General features: G+C 42.2%; 1 protein-coding gene across 1 annotated transcript; it reads left to right on the top strand.

Annotated features, from left to right (window-relative positions):
* Positions 1-14,710: 14,710 nt before the first annotated feature.
* LOC147456604 (uncharacterized) lies at positions 14,711-16,921 on the top strand. The gene is made up of 3 exons (XM_086515512.1): positions 14,711-15,176; positions 15,405-15,642; positions 15,842-16,921. The coding sequence occupies exons 1-3, from the start codon at positions 14,886-14,888 to the stop codon at positions 16,609-16,611; spliced, it is 1,299 nt and encodes a 432-aa protein (XP_086371638.1). The 5' UTR covers positions 14,711-14,885; the 3' UTR covers positions 16,612-16,921.
* Positions 16,922-19,937: the final 3,016 nt, after the last annotated feature.

The raw sequence follows: 19,937 nt of genomic DNA, 5'->3' as shown, positions 1-19,937 counted from the left end.
ATCTTTTGAAAAGATTCTTGTAGGTCTCGGCTATACTCATCTGCAGCGAAGATCTTCCCATGTACCTTAAGTAGCAAGGGACTTTTTGATCTCCCCTCAATTACCTCGAAAGGTGCTTTTCCCGTGGAAGCATGTACAGTGTTATTATAAGCATACTTCACTAAGGGTAAGTACTTCTCCCATTGGGATCTTTGATCTGCTTCCGTTACATAGGCTTTTAGTAGATCGAGAATGGTTAGGTTAGCTATTTCACTTTGGCCATCCGTTTGTGGATGATAGGCCGAAGAGAAGTTTAGCCTTGTCCCTAAATTCTCAAAGAGACCCTTCCAGAAATTACTGGTCAATCTAGGATCTCTATCCGACACTATGGACATTGGCAAGCCATGGTACTTGAAAATTTGTGAAATGAAGAGGGTTGCCATTTGATGGGCTTTGATAGTCTTTTTGACAGGTATAAAATGAGCTTGTTTACTGAACCTGTCCACTATCGTCCATATTCCCGTATTCCCATGGATAGACTTAGGAAATCCAAAGATAAAATCCATGGATATGCTCTCCCATGGTGAATTAGGGATTGGCAAGGGTTGAAGCAATCCAAGTTGCTTCCCTCTATCAAATTTTGTCTTTTGGCACACATTTAGAAACATACTCTTGTATGTTCACTTTCATGGTAGGCCAATAGAAACATGTTTCAATTCCCTTTAAGGTAGACTGAATCCCCCTATGCCCCGCATAAGGTGGAGCATGAGATTCATACATTACTTTCTCACGTAGTGAGTTAGTAACACATAGTCTATTGCCATAGAGAAGATAACCATCTTGTAAAGTAAATGGTTCTTATTTCTTCCCTAATGCAAGGGCTGAAATCACATCTCTAAAATCGGGATCAATATCATACTCATCTATCATTGAAGATAGATCATTGTGAGTTGCTATGGAAACCGCATTCACTCTCGGCCGTCTTGAGAGTGCATCAGCTACTTGATTATGCTTGCCAGCAATGTGAGCAATATGAAAATGAAATTGCAAAAGGAAATTTGCCCACCTCATTTGTTTGTCGGAGAGCTTGGTCTGCGTCATGAAGTACTTAAGACTTTGGTGATCCGTTCGCAGAATGAAAGGAGTCCCCAATAAATAGTGCTTCCATGAGTCTAAGGCATGTAGAACTGCAAGGAGTTCCTTTTCATATATGCCTAGAGCTTGCTCAACAGGGTCGAGCCTTCGACTCTCATAGCCTATGGCGTGCCCTTCTTGGAGCAAAACAGCTCCAAGGCAATCACCACAAGCATCACATTGGACCTCAAATGGTTTTGAGAGATCTGGTAGTGTAAGCACAGGTTGAGAGATAAGCTTTTCTTTAAGCTTTTCGAAAGCATTGCTCTCCTTAGCAGACCATGTATACCTAACTCTTTTCTTTGTTAGGTCATGTAATGGTCCCGCAATTTGTGAGAACTTTTCTATGAAGAGTCTATAGTATGCACACATACCTATAAAGCTTCTTAGTTCATGAAGATTCCTTGGTTTAGGCCATCCTTTTATTACCTCTAACTTTGATGGATCCATTTGGATGCCATCTTGAGAGATAATGTGACCTAAATACTGAATCTCTTGCAAGAAAATTTCACTTTTCTTTCGATTAACATAATGTTTATTCTCTCTTAAAACTTGAAATATTACCTAGAGGTGTTGCTTGTGTTCGTCTAATGAATTAGAGTAGATGATAATATCATCAAAGAACACACCAGTGAAGGTTCGATGAGGCCTGAACAGCTTCTCCATCAAGCGGTTGAATGTGGCTGGTGCATTGGTCAAGCCAAAAGGCATGACAATGTATTCGTAAAGACCAAATGTGGTGCGAAATGCGGTCTTTACAATGTCTTGATCAACTATCCTTATTTGATGATAGCCACTTTTTAGGTCAATCCTACTGAAGCAGGTCGATCCTTGTAGCTTATCAAATAGTTCTTCTACCCGTGGAACGGGAAACCTATTCTTGATAGTGATCCTATTTAGTGCTCTATAGTCGACACACATTCGATATGTGCCGTCTTTCTTTTGCACTAATAGCACCGGTGAGCAAAATGGAGATGAGCTAGGCCTAACCATGCCCTTCTCAACTAACTCATGCACTTGCCGCATAATCTCCTCTTGTTGAGCTTGAGAAACTCTATAAGGAGGTTTGTTAGGCGGTGAACTTCTTGGAAGAAGTTCAATTGCATGGTCATCATTACCTCATTTAGGAAGTAGCTCACAAGGGATGTCGTCAATAAAAACATCTTGAAACCCCTTGAGAAAATTGGATAACTCTAATTCCTTTTGGTTGCTTTTATTTTCTTCTGCTAAAGCATTAGATTCATTTTGACAATCTTTAACAAAAATCATGTACACGGAAATAGAGCTCTTTATTGACTTGTTGAAAGCTGGTGTATGTACAATGGGAATAGCGTTACCCATTTCCTTAGCATCTATATACATGTCTTTTTCCCTGAACTTAAAGGAGAATCTCCTTTCAGGAAATTTAACATCGGTAGCCAGGCGGTCAAACCATGGTGCCCCTAGGATCACATCCTCATGCTTGAGAGGAGAGATAAAGAAGTCCTCTTTGTCCACATAGCCTTGGACATGAAGCCTCAATTTCCCGATTAAGGGAGTGACTGAAGCTTCTTGCCCCTTGAAGGCACTGTCTGCGGGTAGGACATCTCCCATCTCATAGGATTGTATGCCTAGCTTGGTGGCCAACTCTATAGATATAAAATTGTGAGTAGAACCAGGGTCAAAGAGAATAAAAGCATCATGTTCTCTTACCTTTCCCCAAGCATGGCATAGAGGGGATCCTTTGTGATGAGTTTGGTGAGTCTCCTCCTCTTGGATTTCAACCAAGGAAGCTCTAGGAGGATCTTGGCGGTTGTTATTTTGGGGACAAGCGCGGTACGCATGCCCTTGTTCGCTGCACTTGAAACACCAGTTATCCTTGCGATAACGCTCAAGCTCTTCAGGAGAGAGTTTGTTTTTACCTTTGTAAACTCCCTTCTGTTTAGCTTTGTTGGAGTTGCCCTTAGGAGGCTTTTGGACATTGTCCTTCCCCTTAGGCTCATTGGAACCCTTGTTTTCCGTGGGCTTATTATTTCTTTTAGCCCCCGTTTGGAAATTGATTCGAGAGGCCACCATAGTATGGTGTATTACCGCTTATATGGTACGTGGCCTTTGGGAGTTGACATACTCCGCCATTTCTTTGGTTAAGCCCGCACAAAATTGTTGCTTTTTCTCTCCAAAATCCAACTTTTTGAAGACAGTGGCTTTGAGTTGTAGGTCCCAAAACTTGTCTACATATTTGTGGATGGATTCATTGGGAGAGAGCTTTAAGCTTCGCCATTCGGTGAGTACTTTGTCTTTGGCATCAGTGGCCAAAAACTGCTTCATAATGGAAGCCCTTAAAGCTTTCCATGTTCGTGGAGATTCACCGTTGGCTCATAGGCTAGACCACCATTGCCTGGCAGACTTCTGAAAGTGCATAGCTACATGGCGTAGCTTAGAGGACTCCGTGAAGCCCTCATCTCCAAACACGGCATCGAATTGCTGGATAAACGCCAAGACTTTGTCCGTAGCACCAAAGGTACCATCATAGGTAAGGAAAGAGATGCTCTTCCCTCCCTCTTTGAACTTCTTCAGCTTGGATGACCTCTTCCATGTGGCATAGGATTTCCTATGGCCTCTTCTTTTTGATGGTTCAAAGGTTGCACCATCACTTTCTTCAGAAGGTGAAGAATTTGAAGAAGGTGGAGAAGAGGGTGACCTCTTTCTCGCCTTTTTCTTGTCTTGATCTTCGTTGTCTTCACCATCACTTTCATAAGAGGAAGAGGATGAAGAAGATGGACAAGAGGGTGTCCTCTTTCTCGCCTTTTTCTTCTCTTGGTTTTTATCATCCCTCTTTGAATTATGGCATGGAGAAGAGTGTGATGGTCTTCTCCGCTTTGGTGGTGATGGACAGCGTTTAGCCCGCCGTCTTCGTGGAGCCATCTCTGCCGAGGTGGCGGGAGACTCACTTCTTTCTCGTCCCTTCGGTGGAGGCTCTTGAGTTCTCCTTTGGGAAGGAGATGCATCATCAAGAAGTAAATTCTTGAGCCCTTCGTACGGATTCTCTTCTTCTTCCCAAATCGGAGAGAGACCTCTTTTGGTAGTCTCACAAGGAGGCTTCCTAGGTGTTCTCTCGTCATGGTGATGAGCTTGGAGAATCCCGTGAGCACAGAGCTGCCGTTACACTTGACTTTGCAGAGATGGATTGCCCATGGCTTGTTGAAGCCTAGAAACAAGATAGTTAACAAGCATTGAAGCATCATTAGTAGCTTGCTCATGAGCAAAATCAAAGTTATCAACATTAATTTCACTCTCTTTACTATTGTCAGCCATTCTAACAACTTTTAGGTGTAAAAGTTTTAGGTGTACTTTGGCACTTCAAGCCCTAGTTGCTACTCCTCTTTACCCCTTTAGTAAAAGCACTCAAGGTACTATACCCGCGGCTCGAATACCATTAATTGCAAGGAATAGAAGAGAGGGTCTTTCGACACCAAAACAGCACCGGCTCCTATCAAGCTTCTAATAGCTCAATAGTGGTTAAGCTGTAGGCAAGCCCCGTAGGACTCCACTATTAAGACCATAGCTCTCGACGGTGATGCCCCGTTAACTGCACGAAGGCAGGCACACTGCAAGGCTGAAAAATCCCTATTCTACTTACTCATAGGCAATTAATAATACCAACCATTTATAGCTAGCTTGAGGACCTCCCTTCTTGAGCAAGAAAAGAGAAACCTTGTACTCTGGTACCAATGTAACATTCAATGGTCTAAAAACTTATGTGTAGTGGAAATTAGCATGAACATAGTGGGCATTTCATTAGAATAGATTACTAATGAGAATTACAAGAGTGCTTGGGTGGAGAGAGCAACAAAAAGTATAACACCTAGTTAGATAGCATCAACAATACTTTCAAAAGAGAGAGAAATTAAGCTATTGACAACAGTTGAGGACTGGATTTTCATGGATCCGGTCCCCCCTCCAAAAGGCTTTGTATTATGGTTTCTCCCATCAAGAGAGACATTGTACAATACAATTCTTTGTGTTCCTTCAAGACTAGCTAGTGCAATGAAGATGAAAGCTTCATGCACTAAGCAATACACTTAGCAAACACAACTTTAATTATCCCCGTTCTCAGACCCAAGACCTCACACACCTTCGAAGATGGTGAGAGCTAGCAAGGTATGAGAGTAGATTGAGAGGAAGAAGGAGTATCTTACAAGAAAGATGTACATCTCCTCACATAATCACTCATATTAGCATAGCTTAGCTTAGTAATTAGCTTGGTAGAGGAGATGAGCATGCATTGAAGCTTGGCTCTTGGTTGGATTTGCATCCACATGCCAAGAGTGTGTCGATGTAGGCTTCTATCTCACAAGCTTGGAGTAGGGGATGAGCTCTCCATTAAAGCTTGGGAAGAGATAGTCTTCTTTACTTCACACATAGACTGTGTGTGAGTGTGTGTGTGTGTGATAATGCCTTGCAAAAATCAGTCCCCCTCTCTCTCTTGGGCGAGCCCTCTTGCTATTTACTCTTGCAGGCTCACCATTGGACCTCCCCAAGTCAAGCCAATGGCTATTAAGCAGCATAAGTGATAGCCTTCTGACATGTGTCCCCCTTTCCCCTTTTGTGAGAGCTTTAGGTAATTATTTGATTCAACAAAACTCTCATTGGACCCCTTTGCCACCTGGCCAATAGGAATCAGGCAAGCCATTGGGCTCCTGAATGCTCATTGGACCCCTTGGGAGACTGTCCAATAGTCTTCTAGGAGACTTAATTCTCATTGGTTCTTTTATTAAGTGTTTTTAAATTAATTAAACTAGATTTACTCTAGCCTAATTCTCATTGGTCCACCTCCAAGGCCATCCAATAGGAATTGGGCACACCTTGTGGGCATCCGGGCTAGGGAGCTGACATGTGTCCCTAATTCCCTTTGGGTAAAGGGAGCCTGTGTGTGTGTGTGTGTGTGTGTGTGTGTGTGTGTGTGTGTGTGTGTGTGTGTGTGTGTGTGTGTGTGTGTGTGTGTGTGGCTTTCTCTCTCATCCCCTAGAAGAAAGGCTCGCCCCCTCCCAAGTAGGGATTGCAAAGACTTTTTGGTCACACACAAAGCATCCAATTTCCCCTAGGGTTGACCTTTGGACACAACCTTTGAATTTTGGAACCTTAGCATTTTGGAAGTCTTAATGGGCTGAACCTTAGGGTCTTTTTAGCCCATTGTTGCACATGGCTCTTTTGCAGATGGCCCCCCTTTTGGATCCCTACAGTGGCCGGTCTGCTAGCTTAACCAATATTCTAGCTTTTTCTCCCCTGGCACTTCCCCACATTAAATAATCAGTTTAATATGAGAAAATCATTTAGGAGAATTAGATATTGATTATTATGACAGTATGCATGCTTAGAATCAAGTTTGCGGAGACGACGTCTCCCAAACACCAAGTAGAGCTTGTCACTCTACTATGGAAGATTGATAGCACTAATGTGCAGACATGCTTGTGGCAGAATCTCTTCTTCTTATACAGATACTATCCTACAAACTTGACTAGGAAGAAGCTTATAGAGTCCAATACTATGGCCATAGCTTTAAGCTAGCATCCACCATGAGCTAAAATGCCCATGCATATCCCCATATTAACCCCAAATTGTTACAAAAGATGAAAATATCTTGAGGTCTACTCTCTCTCTCTCTCTCTCTCTCTCTCTCTCTCTCTCTCTCTCTCTCTCTCTCTCTCTCTCTCTCTCTCTGTGTGTGTGTGTGTGTGTGTGTGTGTGTGTGTGTGTGTGTGTGTGTGTGTGTGTGTGTGTGTGTGTGTGGCAACGGTGGACTGCAGCTATGGCAACCTCTCTCTTCTTCTTCTTCTTCTTCTTCTTCTCACTCTCTCTCTCTCTCTCTCTCTCTCTCTCTCTCTCTCTCTCTCTCTCTCTCTCTCTCTCTCTCTCTCTCTCTCTCTCTGAGTACATACCACCACTCCCTGGCTTTTCAGCTACCTCCAAGCCTATGCACCTATTCGGCTATCTCTCGACTCCGGCAACCCCAAGCCTTCGTTGTGTTGCGTTGTGTCCACGTGGAAGTCCTGAAATTAGTCTTCCATAAGATGGTAATATAGATCCCTCACCACCCCCACCTCTCTCTCCCCCGTCTTACGGTGTGCACATGCACTTTGTGCTCCTTTCCATTGGCTAAAAAGGGAAATAGGCCCACAAAGAGGCCCACCACCCTCGTGTGGGGATCTACCGCTTTCTCCATTAGCACTATCGGAACATTAAGCACTTGGAGAATCCAATGAAAAGCAATTGTGTGCCATTTGGGGTCTCTCTTGTATGTCAACTATGCAATTCTCTTGATTTAAAGAACTTGCCTTCTCCCCATCTTTAGTCCAAACCACAAAGAAGCAGGTGCACATGTGCCAAGGTAATGGATGGCTGATTGCACTCTCTCTTTTCCATGGGACATTATCTCTCACATGTGCAATCTCTCTCTCTCTCTCTCTCTCTCTCTCTCTCTCTCTCTCTCTCTCTCTCTCTCTCTCTCTCTCTCTCTCTCTCACACACACACACACACACACACACACACACACACACACACAAACAAACAAACAGACATCTATTTTTTGGAGTAGGGGAGCATTGACCCCATCCCATATTGTCAGGCAAAGAACTCAATCTTTGTGTGTACCATTTTTAAAGAGCCTATTATAGAGCCCGCCTCATAAGAAACTTTTTGTAATTGTAATCAACATGAAGTCTTAGTGCTTACTTGATCTGTACAACATGGTTTCCATCACTGGGGATTCTAGCCAAGCCACATAATGGGATCCAAATAAATGTCGACCTACTTGGCCTATATTTGCATTGTGTGATTGGTCGAGTAGGTCATCCCTCGTTTTTTATGTGCTCACCTTTTGTGCACATAGTGATATGTTGAAACATCTAGAATGTGCAAATGAAAAATGATGGTATCATGGTTACAACCCTTCTCCCTTAAGAGGTGGGTGCACATTAAAGCACCAAATATCATGCATTTATCGAGGTTTTTTTCTTGAAACACAATTGTTTAAACATCATCTTGTTTAAGTACTCATTGATACCCAATAATTGGTTGGGGTAACTACCACGGAGGAGGAGAAGACAATATGATTAAATAATTAACTATGATTAAGTATTTGGGCAAGTCATATTTCTTTTCAAACCCATGGCTACTGCACATGATTTATCATTTACAACATTTATTTGCACACAACTTCCACCTTGCTATCACCTTAAATTGCAATGCAATGCAGGTGCACATTGGCCGGAGCGCCACCAAACCCTAATTAATATTCATCCTCTCCTTTAGAGCTCGCATGTCACCATGTCATCAACACTTTGCACATGTGCTCCCAAGCTTCCTTGTGTGTCAACTCTCCTTTATATCTCTTAGAGAGAGAGAAAGAGAGAGAGAAAGAGAGAGAGAATATTAAATGACCTATTAAGTAATTTGAAATTACCTCCATTCACCCTCACTTACTACAACTTCAATTCCTGCCACTAACGGTGACATAATACAAATGCAGTAAACCGTAGTCTTGAAGCAACTACATTGAGACTCCCTATGCACCTTATGCACCACCATCCTTTGATCCATGGCCAATTAGTTGCACCTATGGGTCCTTGCATGTGGATAGTCTAGGGGAGCCTTTGTGGCTAGAAAAAAGAATCTTGTTCTGCAATATTTTTAGTAAGGTGTTTCGAATGCCTCTTCATATCTCTCCCCTCTTCACCTCCCGATGTCATCCACTTGCTAGGCTGAGCTTGCTACATTGAGTTGGCATGGATTTTTGGCTTTGTCTTTCCTACTTGTTCACCTCCTTGACTTGCTGTGCATCCATTTTTTGACTCAACACCTCCGCTCGCCTACTGGCAACCATGCAGAAAGCCTAAATAAGACTTGCCACTATAGTTCTCTCTCTCTCTCTCTCTCTCTCTCTCTCTCTCTCTCTCTCTCTCTCTCTCTCTCTCTCTCTCTCTCTCTCTCTCTCTCTCTCTCTCTCTCTCTCTCTCTCTCTCTCTCTCTTGTTCGCGATACGCACTATCGCAGCAATTCGGCTTAGCTCCCATTTCCTTCGATGCGAGATAGGGCGTTGGGGCAATGGAGAAGAGTCAAATCGATTGTGCACATTATGCTCACTCCAAGTTCGAGAGTCTGAGTACCACACACTACTAGAGTGCTCAGCTTTTGATCACATCCGAACTTGCTTCTCTCACATTTTCAGCCATAACTTAGACCTACACACTTTCCTCTCCCAGCCAAAGTGTGGGCTCTCCATTGCGACTCTCATCACTACAATTTTGGATCATCGAGAGTCACTCATCAGCCATACACATACTACATCACATGTAACTTTGGTCCCATAGGTCATATTTGACCTCCGAGGACGATAATAAAATCTATCTATCTCTCTCTCTCTCTCTCTCTCTCTCTCTCTCTCTCTCTCTCTCTCTCTCTCTCTCTCTCTCTATGTGTGTGTGTGTGTGTGTGTGTGTGTGTGTGTGTGTGTGTGTGTGTGCGCGCGCGCGCGTTGGGAGAAGAGGGGGAGATCAACCGCTTAAGCTATTCAACACATGCTTCAAACATCACCATCAACCTGTCCACCTCTTCTTCCAATTTCCAAGCACACACACACACCTAGACTACCTCACACACACACACACACACACACACACACACACACATAACATAAAATGGACATAGACATGCTTGTAAGAAAGTGTAAGAGATGGAGACTAGATTAAAGAGTACACAGCAAATAGAACATAGCATAAGAGAGTAGAGAGGAGAATCTGCAAGAGAAAGGCCTAAATCTAGCCCCAAACTCCACGGAACCTCTCTTGTGGAGTTGGTATTTAATACATTATTTTTGAGTTTAAGGTGCCAAAAACTGAGGCCCCTCTTTTTACAACCACTTTACTTTTGTAAATGAGTGAAGCTCATTAGTTCTTGCATGACCCATAAGGGGAGTTCCCACTACAATTATTTACAGAGCCATAGTGGCTTATTGAAATGAAATTCTAAAATACTGTGCGAATATAAAATGGCGACGAAGAGTAATTGCCGGCGCCTCCTCATCAACTCGCCGCATTCCACTCTACAAAATTATCATCAACTCAAATAAATAGACAACACATAATTAACCATTATGCCAGTTATCCCAATTGCAGCTAACCACTACAACAGGAGGGTGCCCAGTCTCGTAACGTCCCTCCCACCAGGGATAGCAAATGTCCTCAGTTGCTCAATAGAGAAATCAATTGGACTGTGAGTGATGGAAAGTGTGGAGAAGGTCGGGAAAGTTACAAAAAAACTTTTCAGGTATCCATTTGGCATCCTCTCTAGGGTGGCCCTTGAAAGTAAAAAGGTAATGGTTATAAACCATGCCAGTGCGTGTAGACCATGGTGGTCTCATGATCCACTATTTTGTCAGGGATGAGTTGCTCTTCTTGGTCTACAAGTGAAGGTGGGTCTTCATAAATGTTGTGTGGAGGTAGGGGTCCTCTGAGTGGGCGTAAAAGACTGATGTGAAAGACATTGTGAATGTGCCAATGTGCAGGTAGGTCTAAACGGAAAGAAACATCATTAATGACAGCTGAAATTTTAAAAGGTCCATAAAAACGAGGAGCCAGCTTAACAAAGACATTGGTATCAGCACTTTTGATCCTTCGTTTTTCGATGCAAAGTAAAACATTATCACCTTCTTTGAATTGGTTTCCTTGCGGTTCTTGTTAGCATGCTTGGTGTAAAGTTCTTGTGAGTGTTTAATGGCAGAATGCACACTTGCATAAATATCATGAAAGTCAGTAGTGAAATTATCAGTGGCGGCCGGCAGGCACAACATCAGAAAAACATGAAGCAGGAGTAGAAGAGATTGACCATATACAATTTCAATTGGAGATTTACCTGTGGTAGTGTGAGTGGTGTTGTTGTATGCAAATTGTAGAATATGCAGGTAATCATCCCATTTCTTAGGTAGAGAAGAAACATAAGCCTTTAACAAGTCAATAATAGTGTGGTTAGTGACTTCGCTTTGACCATTAGATTCAGGATGAAATACAGAAGAGAAGAGGAGAAGATCGACCACTTAAGCTATTCAACGCATGCTTCAAACATCACCATCAACCTGTCCACCTCTTCTTCCAATTTCCAAGGACACACACACACACACACACACACACACACACACACACACACACAAAGAGAACATAAAATTGACATAGACATGCTTGTAAGAGAGTGTAAGAGATGGAGATTAGATTAGAGAGTACACAGCAAATAGAACATAGCATAAGAGAGTAGAGAGGAGAATCTGCAAGAGAAAGGCCTAAATCTAGCCCCAAACTCCACGACACCTCTCTTGTGGAGTTGGTATTTAATATATTATTTTTGAGTTTAAGGTGCCAAAAATTGAGGCCCCTCTTTTTACAACCACTTCACTTTTGTAAATAAGCGAAGCTCATTAGTTCTTGCATGACCCATAAGGGGAGTTCCCCACTACAATTATTTACAGAGCCATAGTGGCTTATTGAAATGAAATTCTAAAATACTGTGCGAATATAAAATGGCCAAGAGTAATTGCCGGTGCCTCTTCATCAACTCCCCGCATTCCACTCTACAAAATCATCATCAACTCAATTAGAAAATAAATAGAAAGCACATAATTAACCATTACGCCAGCTATCCCAATTGCAGCTAACCACTACAACAGGAGGGTGCCCAGTCTCGTAGCTCTCTCTCTCTCTCTCTCTCTCTCTCTCTCTCTCTCTCTCTCTGTGTGTGTGTGTGTGTGTGTGTGTGTGTGTGTGTGTGTGTGTGTGTGTGTGTGTGTCTCGTTTTTACAACAACAAAAAAAAGAGTTAAATTATCTTCAAAATTTATGGTCACAAATATGAGACAAAATTGCATGCAAGGTGAGCATCTTTACGGCTACCTGCTGCTCCCTTCCTCTCACGGCAACAGACTGCTCCTCTCCTCTTATCTTGTGCAAATTCTCTCTCTCTCTCTCTCTCTCTCTCTCTCTCTCTCTCTCTCTCTATCTATCTATCTATCTATCTATCTATCTATGCAATAGTGCCTGTCACACAACAATCTTTTTCTCTTAGCTCTTGGTTTTGGACAGTTAACCTCTAGCATGCTTTTGTGTCTCTCTCTTGACTATTCAATGCCCCTAAACTCCTTGTTCACCTCCCACGCTCCTCCACGATGCCCGTTCATCTCTCACACAGGTCACAAAGCTCAAAAAGCTTAGAGGTTTTCTTAGCACCATGTGGCAAGCCTAAAACGGGCTCACCATTATGGGATCAAACAGATTGTGATGATGAGAATCATAATGAAGAGTCCACATTGTGGTTGGGAGAGGAAAGTATGTACGTCTAAGTCATGGCTAAATATGTAACAGAAACAAGTTAGGATGTGAGCAAAAGCTGAGCACTCTAGTAGTGTGGTGTGCATTAGCCAATGTGACTCTTCTCCATTGCTTAGTGCATGGAAGGGAGTGGGAGCATATGAGAGAGTATGAGTGTGTGTGTGTGTGTGTGTGTGTGTGTGTGTGTGTGTGTGTGTGTGTGAGAGAGAGAGAGAGAGAGAGAGAGAGAGAGAGATAGAGACGGCTAGAAACCTATTGTAGTGCCTAACATTGAACGTGCATGTGGAGTATCATAGCACACGTGTTTATATGTACTACATATTGATTATTTTGAACCCATCATGTGAGCACCCAACCACTTTCAAAAGCTGGCAATCACATAGAATCAACTTAAGAGATGATAACAATGAAGAGAATAAGAGAGAAGAGAGTTAGAGACACTTGCTACATTCAGGCCAGGATTATGAAGCATTAGTGAGCCACGAACACTAAAGCCTAGTTCGAGAGTTCGAGAGAGTCTCCATAGTTGACACCCATGGAATTGAACCCTTGGGTCATGCAAGGAAATGTCTGTGTGCATGTGCATGTGTGTCTGCAACAATGGCCTCTCTCTTTCTCTCTCTCTCTCTCTCTCTCTCTCTCTCTCTCTCTCTCTCTCTCGTCTTTGTGGGTAAGCAAGATGGCGGAGGAGTTGTTTCGCAATGCACTTGGAATTTCGTTTCATACACAGGCGTATGTTAATCGTGATGTTCCCATTGGTATTCAAAAGAGAGAGAGAAGCATTGAAAGAAACATCTTTGTAATTGTCCAGAGAGAATGTTGGTAATTATCGTAGATTTCATTCATCCAATTGCAAATGCATACTCCAGATGCCAACAACATGGTTTTGCATCAAGCAGTGCTTATTCTGAAGTTCTGAGTTCCATAACAATGGAGGTAACAATACAACATTTTCATTCATGAATGACGTGAAAAGCCTGGCTTGATCATGATAGTGTGTGAATCATATTTTGAGATGCGCTTGTGAAGGAGGAACCGCAAGATGCTTTAATAGTATCTATATCGTGTGAGCACTTGGAGGCATCGCCATCATGATCTTCCAAGCATTTCTTAAGAGCGTCAACTTGGCAAGGTGATGACTTCTGATGCAGCGATGAAGGCAGGCTGTGAAAAGTGGAGTGGCTACCGATGACTTTATCTGAAGGAAGGAAGAAGAATGCAAGCAGAACAACCTTTTGAGCTATGCATGGGATCGAGATGGGATTCTCTCTCTCTCTCTCTCTCTCTCTCTCTCTCTCTCTCTCTCTCTCTCTCTCTCTCTCTCTCTCTCTCTCTCTCTCTGCATACCTCCACTCGCTAGTTGTTTGGCTACCTCGGGCAAGCTTGTGCGCCTGTTCGGCTACCTCCCTACTCCGGTCACCCCAATCCTTCATTGCGTTGCGTTGCTCACAAGCTGGGAAGTGGTCCCCCATGTGAACTGGCTCCTTGTCTACTTCCATTGAGAAAATAGGGGGAAAAGGGCAATGAGGTGGATAATGTGGACCATAGGAAGTTATCCTAAGAATAGGCATTGAAGGCTAAAAAAATTATGGGTAGTTTTTGGTTGTTTTAAAGATTTAGGGTAGAGCGTGGCAGCAAGAGACAAGATGCATAAGATGCATGAGGTGTCCCAATGTAGAGAAGGTCAGTCAATATTCAAAGGACACGTCACCAAGAATTTCTGTCACAAGAACTAGGCACTGGGCAGGTGAGGCTGAGACTCTCTCACACTCTGATCTCTCTCTCTCTCTCTCTCTCTCTCTGTCTCTCTATCTATATATATATATATATATATATATATATACACAGCATATGCCATACATATGCTACACTTTCTCTATACAGCATATGCGATAGATATACGACCACGCCTCATAATCTCTAACATAATCTCCACGGGCCAGGACCACGGCTCTCTCTGCAGCATATGCGGATAAGTCGATATATATACGACACGTTCTCTCTCCGTAGCACATACGTACCCAATATTACATGATATACGTACCCTCTAGAGAGGGCTCCCGGCTGTCTTGCAAGCGCTTTTGAGGCAGTGCCGGGAACGAGCCTAGAAGGTGCACCCGTACGCACATCACGTGCGAGGCGAGGGGGGGACGTGTCCCACACACCATATCTTGGTGCTGACGCAGCATGCATGCAGTTATCCAAGCTGCTCCTAACCGGCTTGTATGAATTCCAGGTGGCGCTCTCTCTCTCTCTCTCTCTCTCTCTCACACACACACACACAGACACACAAGTGCGCACGGCACGTATATATATTTACTTCTTGCTCGAAGCTTCGGGGGTATGACATTGTCCTCTCCCTCTCTCTCTCTCTCTCTCTCTCTCTCTCTCTCGTAATTGGAGCTACCATAGAAACTGGACATGTGCAACCTTCAGGGCTTGTCAAGAAGCAGCAGCATTGCTCTGCTGCATGATCAGGATATTAATGCTTATCATACTACGTCGACTGCAACTACAGATCCGTTGACTGCTGCTGAAGAGCCAAGCTCTGCTTGCTTATGGGCTATGGTCAACGACTACTTAGAGCTGGAGAGCACCTCTGCTCCCAAAGATGGTGCCAATGCCATTTCGCAGTCAGGATTACTTGTAGGTAGCAGCACCAGCGCCCGCTTTTCCGCTGCGGCTGCCACCGTCCTCGACAGAGCAATTCAGGTAGCTGCCATGTTTTATCATATCCATGTACAAATATAGCTATTAGCCACAGAGACGAGCTGATCGTCACATTGCACAATAGTCCTAATGTGAGATGTCCTTTCACACTGCATAGTTAATACCTTGTGTCTGTTCATGTATTGGATGCATGAGAGGCCACAGCCTTTGGCTTCTTCATTACCTACACAAGTTTGTCATGCTTATCTTTGTATATCCTATAAATTGCAGGAGATGGGCTCTATTCTAGAGAGCCGTAGCGCATCCGCCGGTGATCAAGAAGAAAGAATTGCCAACTGTGTAACCGCAGCATTGAATGCTGAGGCTTTTACGGCTGGACAACTCGTCACCGAGCTCTGTACTCTGCCTAGTATGCTGCGATGTCTCCAGGGAGAAGCATACAATGCAGCCCTTTGCATGACAGAGAGGAAAATCTTAAGTACCACTCGATCATCGCTTCCGCCCACTGGTGAGCATAAATTTTATTTCTCTCTCGTGCTCTGGAGTTGCATAGCATGTCCATTCCTGTCATAACATGTAGTACATATGTGAGTGAACTTGGCATAGAAATAGTGAAGCCATGTTTGAATTGCAATATTCAAAATGCACTCATTTCTCTTGGAACTGCACAAAACTAAAGCTCCATATTTTGTCTTCATTTTTTGTAGGTGGACATAAATACATAGATGTGATCATGGGAGAGGAGACCTCACAAGCCTCCCTAATTGGCCAGAAATCATCAGATCAGAGAGTAATCGTGGATGTGGGATTTCGTGCACATTTCGAGATTGCCCGTCCCTTGCCCGCTTACCAGAAGCTGATTGCCATGCTGCCTTCAATTTTCATCGGAAAGGCAGATCTTTTGCAGAGAGTGGTACGCATTATGTGCCAGGCGGCGAGGGCATCCTTGGAGTGCCAAGATATGCCCATTCCACCATGGAGGTCCTTCTCTTTTCTTCATGCAAAATGGGTTTCGTCTTCTTGCACTAGAATCTCCTCCTTGGAAGAAGCCACACATGTTGTGCTCAATGGTACCTCTCCATCCGGAAGCTGCGGCAAGACGCGTATATGTGCAGGTCGCAATTGCGGCTCTGACCCAGCAAATGTGACACATTCCACAAGTGATTGGGCAGCTTGCAGTAATGCATCCAAGCGGTTCCCCTCGCAAGGAGACGGCATGCAGGTAGCACGGTTGTTTTGGCATACATCTCCTGCCACTGCCCAAATATTTCCTGCTGACCAAAATAATCAAAACAATGATGATGAGAGGATGTGTGGAATACAGAAGAGGAGGGATCAATCTAATGTTGTTTCAGCTCTTGCTATGGCTCTTGCCCAGACGCAATGCACACACATGCTACCCAAGCGCGTCGCTTCCAACGTGGTGAGAGCTCAAATAAGCAGGCCACAATCATCAGTAGCAGGTGCTGTCTTGTGATGTAAAGCTAAATATTAACACCCTGCTCACTTTACACCATATGTATTAACCCAAGGTCTTCTGTAACCTCATTGTAAAGAGGTTTTGGCAACACAATATTATGGCCACCCTTGTAACTGAGCTTTTGCTTAAAGCTCAATTGCCTTCCAGCCACAAAGGTGGTCTTGAGAGGAGTGCAATTTTGGGATTTTATCATGAGATCTCTAGTGCATGGGACTCCTGACTGAGGTAGTTCCATCGATGTACAAGCTCATTGGAATTTCTAATTGGAGGATGTTAAATTAATGGGTTTCTTAGATAGAAAGATGTATCTTAAGATCGATCTGTCTTGGATATTAATACAATTGTTTTTGAATATTAACCCTAGCTACTAAATCCCTAGCAACTGGCAATTCTTTTAGAGATTCTAGGAAGCTTATGATTAATTTGAGTCCTATGATCAACAACTATCATGTTAATTGAGTACCCCATTCATGATTCCAGGCTTGTTTCAACTTGTTTCTACATTAGTCCTTCATGTTTGACAAGTACCTTAAAGGACATCTATGAATGAACAGCCCAACATTTCATTCATTGACAACTATCAATGCAAAGATAAGTGGTTCATCTATTAATAAACAGCCCAACATTTTATTCTTCAGCAACTTACAATGCAAAGAAAAGTGGTTGAATTATCTTACACTCTAAGAAAGCCTTGAAATCCATCTCCCTATATTTTGATCAAACCTTCTTTTATGAATAGCTCACAAGGAACTTTGGACTTGTTTCTATATGGCTAGTTGGATTAGGTCTCCCCAATCTCTGAAATTAAAAAGCCTTTGCCTAAATGACAGGTGAGCTTAGGAAATGAAAAGATCCATGAAGATGAAAAGTCAATGAAAAGATCCATGAAGATGAAAAGTCAAAAGACTCATGAAGGTAGAAAGTCAAAATATTCATCAAGGTTTTGTGTCCATATAAAGGAGGTGGTCTTGAACTTCACATTGGTACATTTGTGTTTTTTTTCTTCTTTATTTTACCTCCAACACTTCTTGCTTTCTAAAAGAAACCTTAGGGTTTTGTTGGGTTAGGGAGACTTTCATTGTTTTCAATGCATGATGGAGACTTACTTTAAATGTTTATTTCACTTTCATTTCATATTCTCACATGTCTCGATTTTTTTTGTATTCTATTGTTTTAGAATGTTGAAGTGAAACTTCACTTGCATAATTCTAGTAAATTCTATGGATACATACACACACATATATATATTAATGAGTTTTTTTAATTTCACAGCCTCATATGGCTGGACTTTTCTTACATTCTATAACTTGATTCTAATCAATATTCAGGAAAGTCTCTTTTATTAAGCGGCCGTCCTTCCCACAGAGAAGTGAACCGGAAATACTAGCATAAATTCAAAATTTGCAAGATTTTTGAACTATTTTTTCACATATTTCATTAATTTTTCTTCCCTTTATCATGGTTTGCAACCAGGTAGTCTTCATTTTCAACCAGCTCAAGGTTAAGCTGAGGCAATCCTTTCTTGAACACTGATTCTACTTATACTCAACCTAATGATTTTATCACGTTCTAATTATTTTAGAAAGCCATTGTGATTCTTTCACTTGTTTTTCCTTTAAAGTGTCCTTGCAGTATGTACTTACACTACCTAGTTAGTGAATATATATTTTTTTAAGAGCCATTAGGAATACCTTACATTAGATGTCCCCTATATCCTAGATGAAAGTAGGAGTTTTAACAATTGATTTAACAATTGATCCAGTAGTATGCCCTAACGATTTCAAAAAAAGAAAAGAACAAGCGAGAAGTGCAGATGCAATGAGTAAGATGTCACGGGAAGCAGAAAGGCGAGGACGAAGCAGGAGGCGGACGGGGAAGAAGCAAGAGGCCATGTGGGTGGAGGCAGACCAGGGTGCTAGAGTGTTGCAGGAGGTGGACGATGGAGAAGCAAACAACAAATTTTTTTTTCTTAAAGCTAAAGTGCATCGGGAGAGCAACAAGGAGGTGTGGCTCTCTTAGTGTAGATTGCAAGAAAGAACCCCTAAAGGGTGTGGGTTTGATTCGCATTGAATGCAGGACCTTTTGGTTGATGCAAAATATCACAAACCATGGAGGAACCCGTTATTCAGCTGAAGGAATCTAGCCACTAAATGAATATAATAGAGAACTTAGCAGTATGTACATATGTATATCTAGGAAGTTTATGACTCCATAGGAGCTTGCTCTTGGAAGACCTTGTCTAGTAGTTTCTTGAACCCCTATGTAACAAGAATGTGTTTCATCTAGCCATCTTCCACTTACTATAGAGCGATTTCCTTTAGTAAGCCATAAACTCCTATATAGCAGTTTGCTCTTGGGCATCCTTATCTAATATTTTATGAACTCCTAGGTAGCTAGGGTATGTATAATTAGGTAAGCTTCCAATTACAATCGATAGAGCATGTAATCTCTTACTAGTAAGTTTATACTTCCCTTAATATTGTTTCCTAGCAAAACTTCAATAAGTCGAGCGAATTATTTAATTATAACAAACTTTGTGGTAATTAATCATCTCATCTTACTTAGCTCATACATCAATTCAATAAAGTGACAAAGAAATAGAAAAACATAAATTTGCACATAAATGGTTGTACATAATGCTATAAACTAAAAACAAAGAAGTTAAAGCTTGCACGTGCATCAAATGCGTGAAGTTGATTGCAACCATTCAGCCTTGTTTTTCTTAGAAGAGCCGCGTGCATGCATATAACCAACCTCTTGACCTTTATACCACCTATACAATTAACCTCCTACTAGATAATATAGCCTTTTTGTAATACATTAACGCCTACACTGGATTGCAAAATATCCCATCTGCACATCCCTTAATTTGCAATATGTATTCTACATATAAGTAAAGAGGAGGTTTATTACCAAATTCTAGCCACTAACTAAACCACCATTATGAGACATTAACAATTAACAATTAACTATATAGATAGCTATGACTGTTAATGAGAGCATGATCAATGTTTTACTACGTATTGTACAATTAATGTTGGACACATGGAAAGATATGCGAGAAGTTATCAGCTAGTAGTGTACTATATGATAGAAATAAATGTCAACACCTCATCTGCACAATGACAGCTTCCTATAGGAGAAATTAAAGTAAGTATCCATGAATACCCTTACTTCCATGAAGTGAAAGACATTGTTTATGAGTTCTGAACTACTAAAACAAGGGTCTCTCCGTGCAAAAAAGATGTTTGTCATAAGCGCGTAGGAAGAAACACTTTCATCAAACATCCTACTCATTTGTTCGATATACACTACAAGAGGTT

The sequence above is a fragment of the Adiantum capillus-veneris genome, chromosome 6, assembly GCF_014529385.1.
Source record: "Adiantum capillus-veneris isolate H3 chromosome 6, ASM1452938v2, whole genome shotgun sequence".
Lineage (NCBI taxonomy): Eukaryota > Viridiplantae > Streptophyta > Polypodiopsida > Polypodiales > Pteridaceae > Adiantum > Adiantum capillus-veneris.
This window is presented reverse-complemented; position numbering and strand designations above follow the sequence as displayed.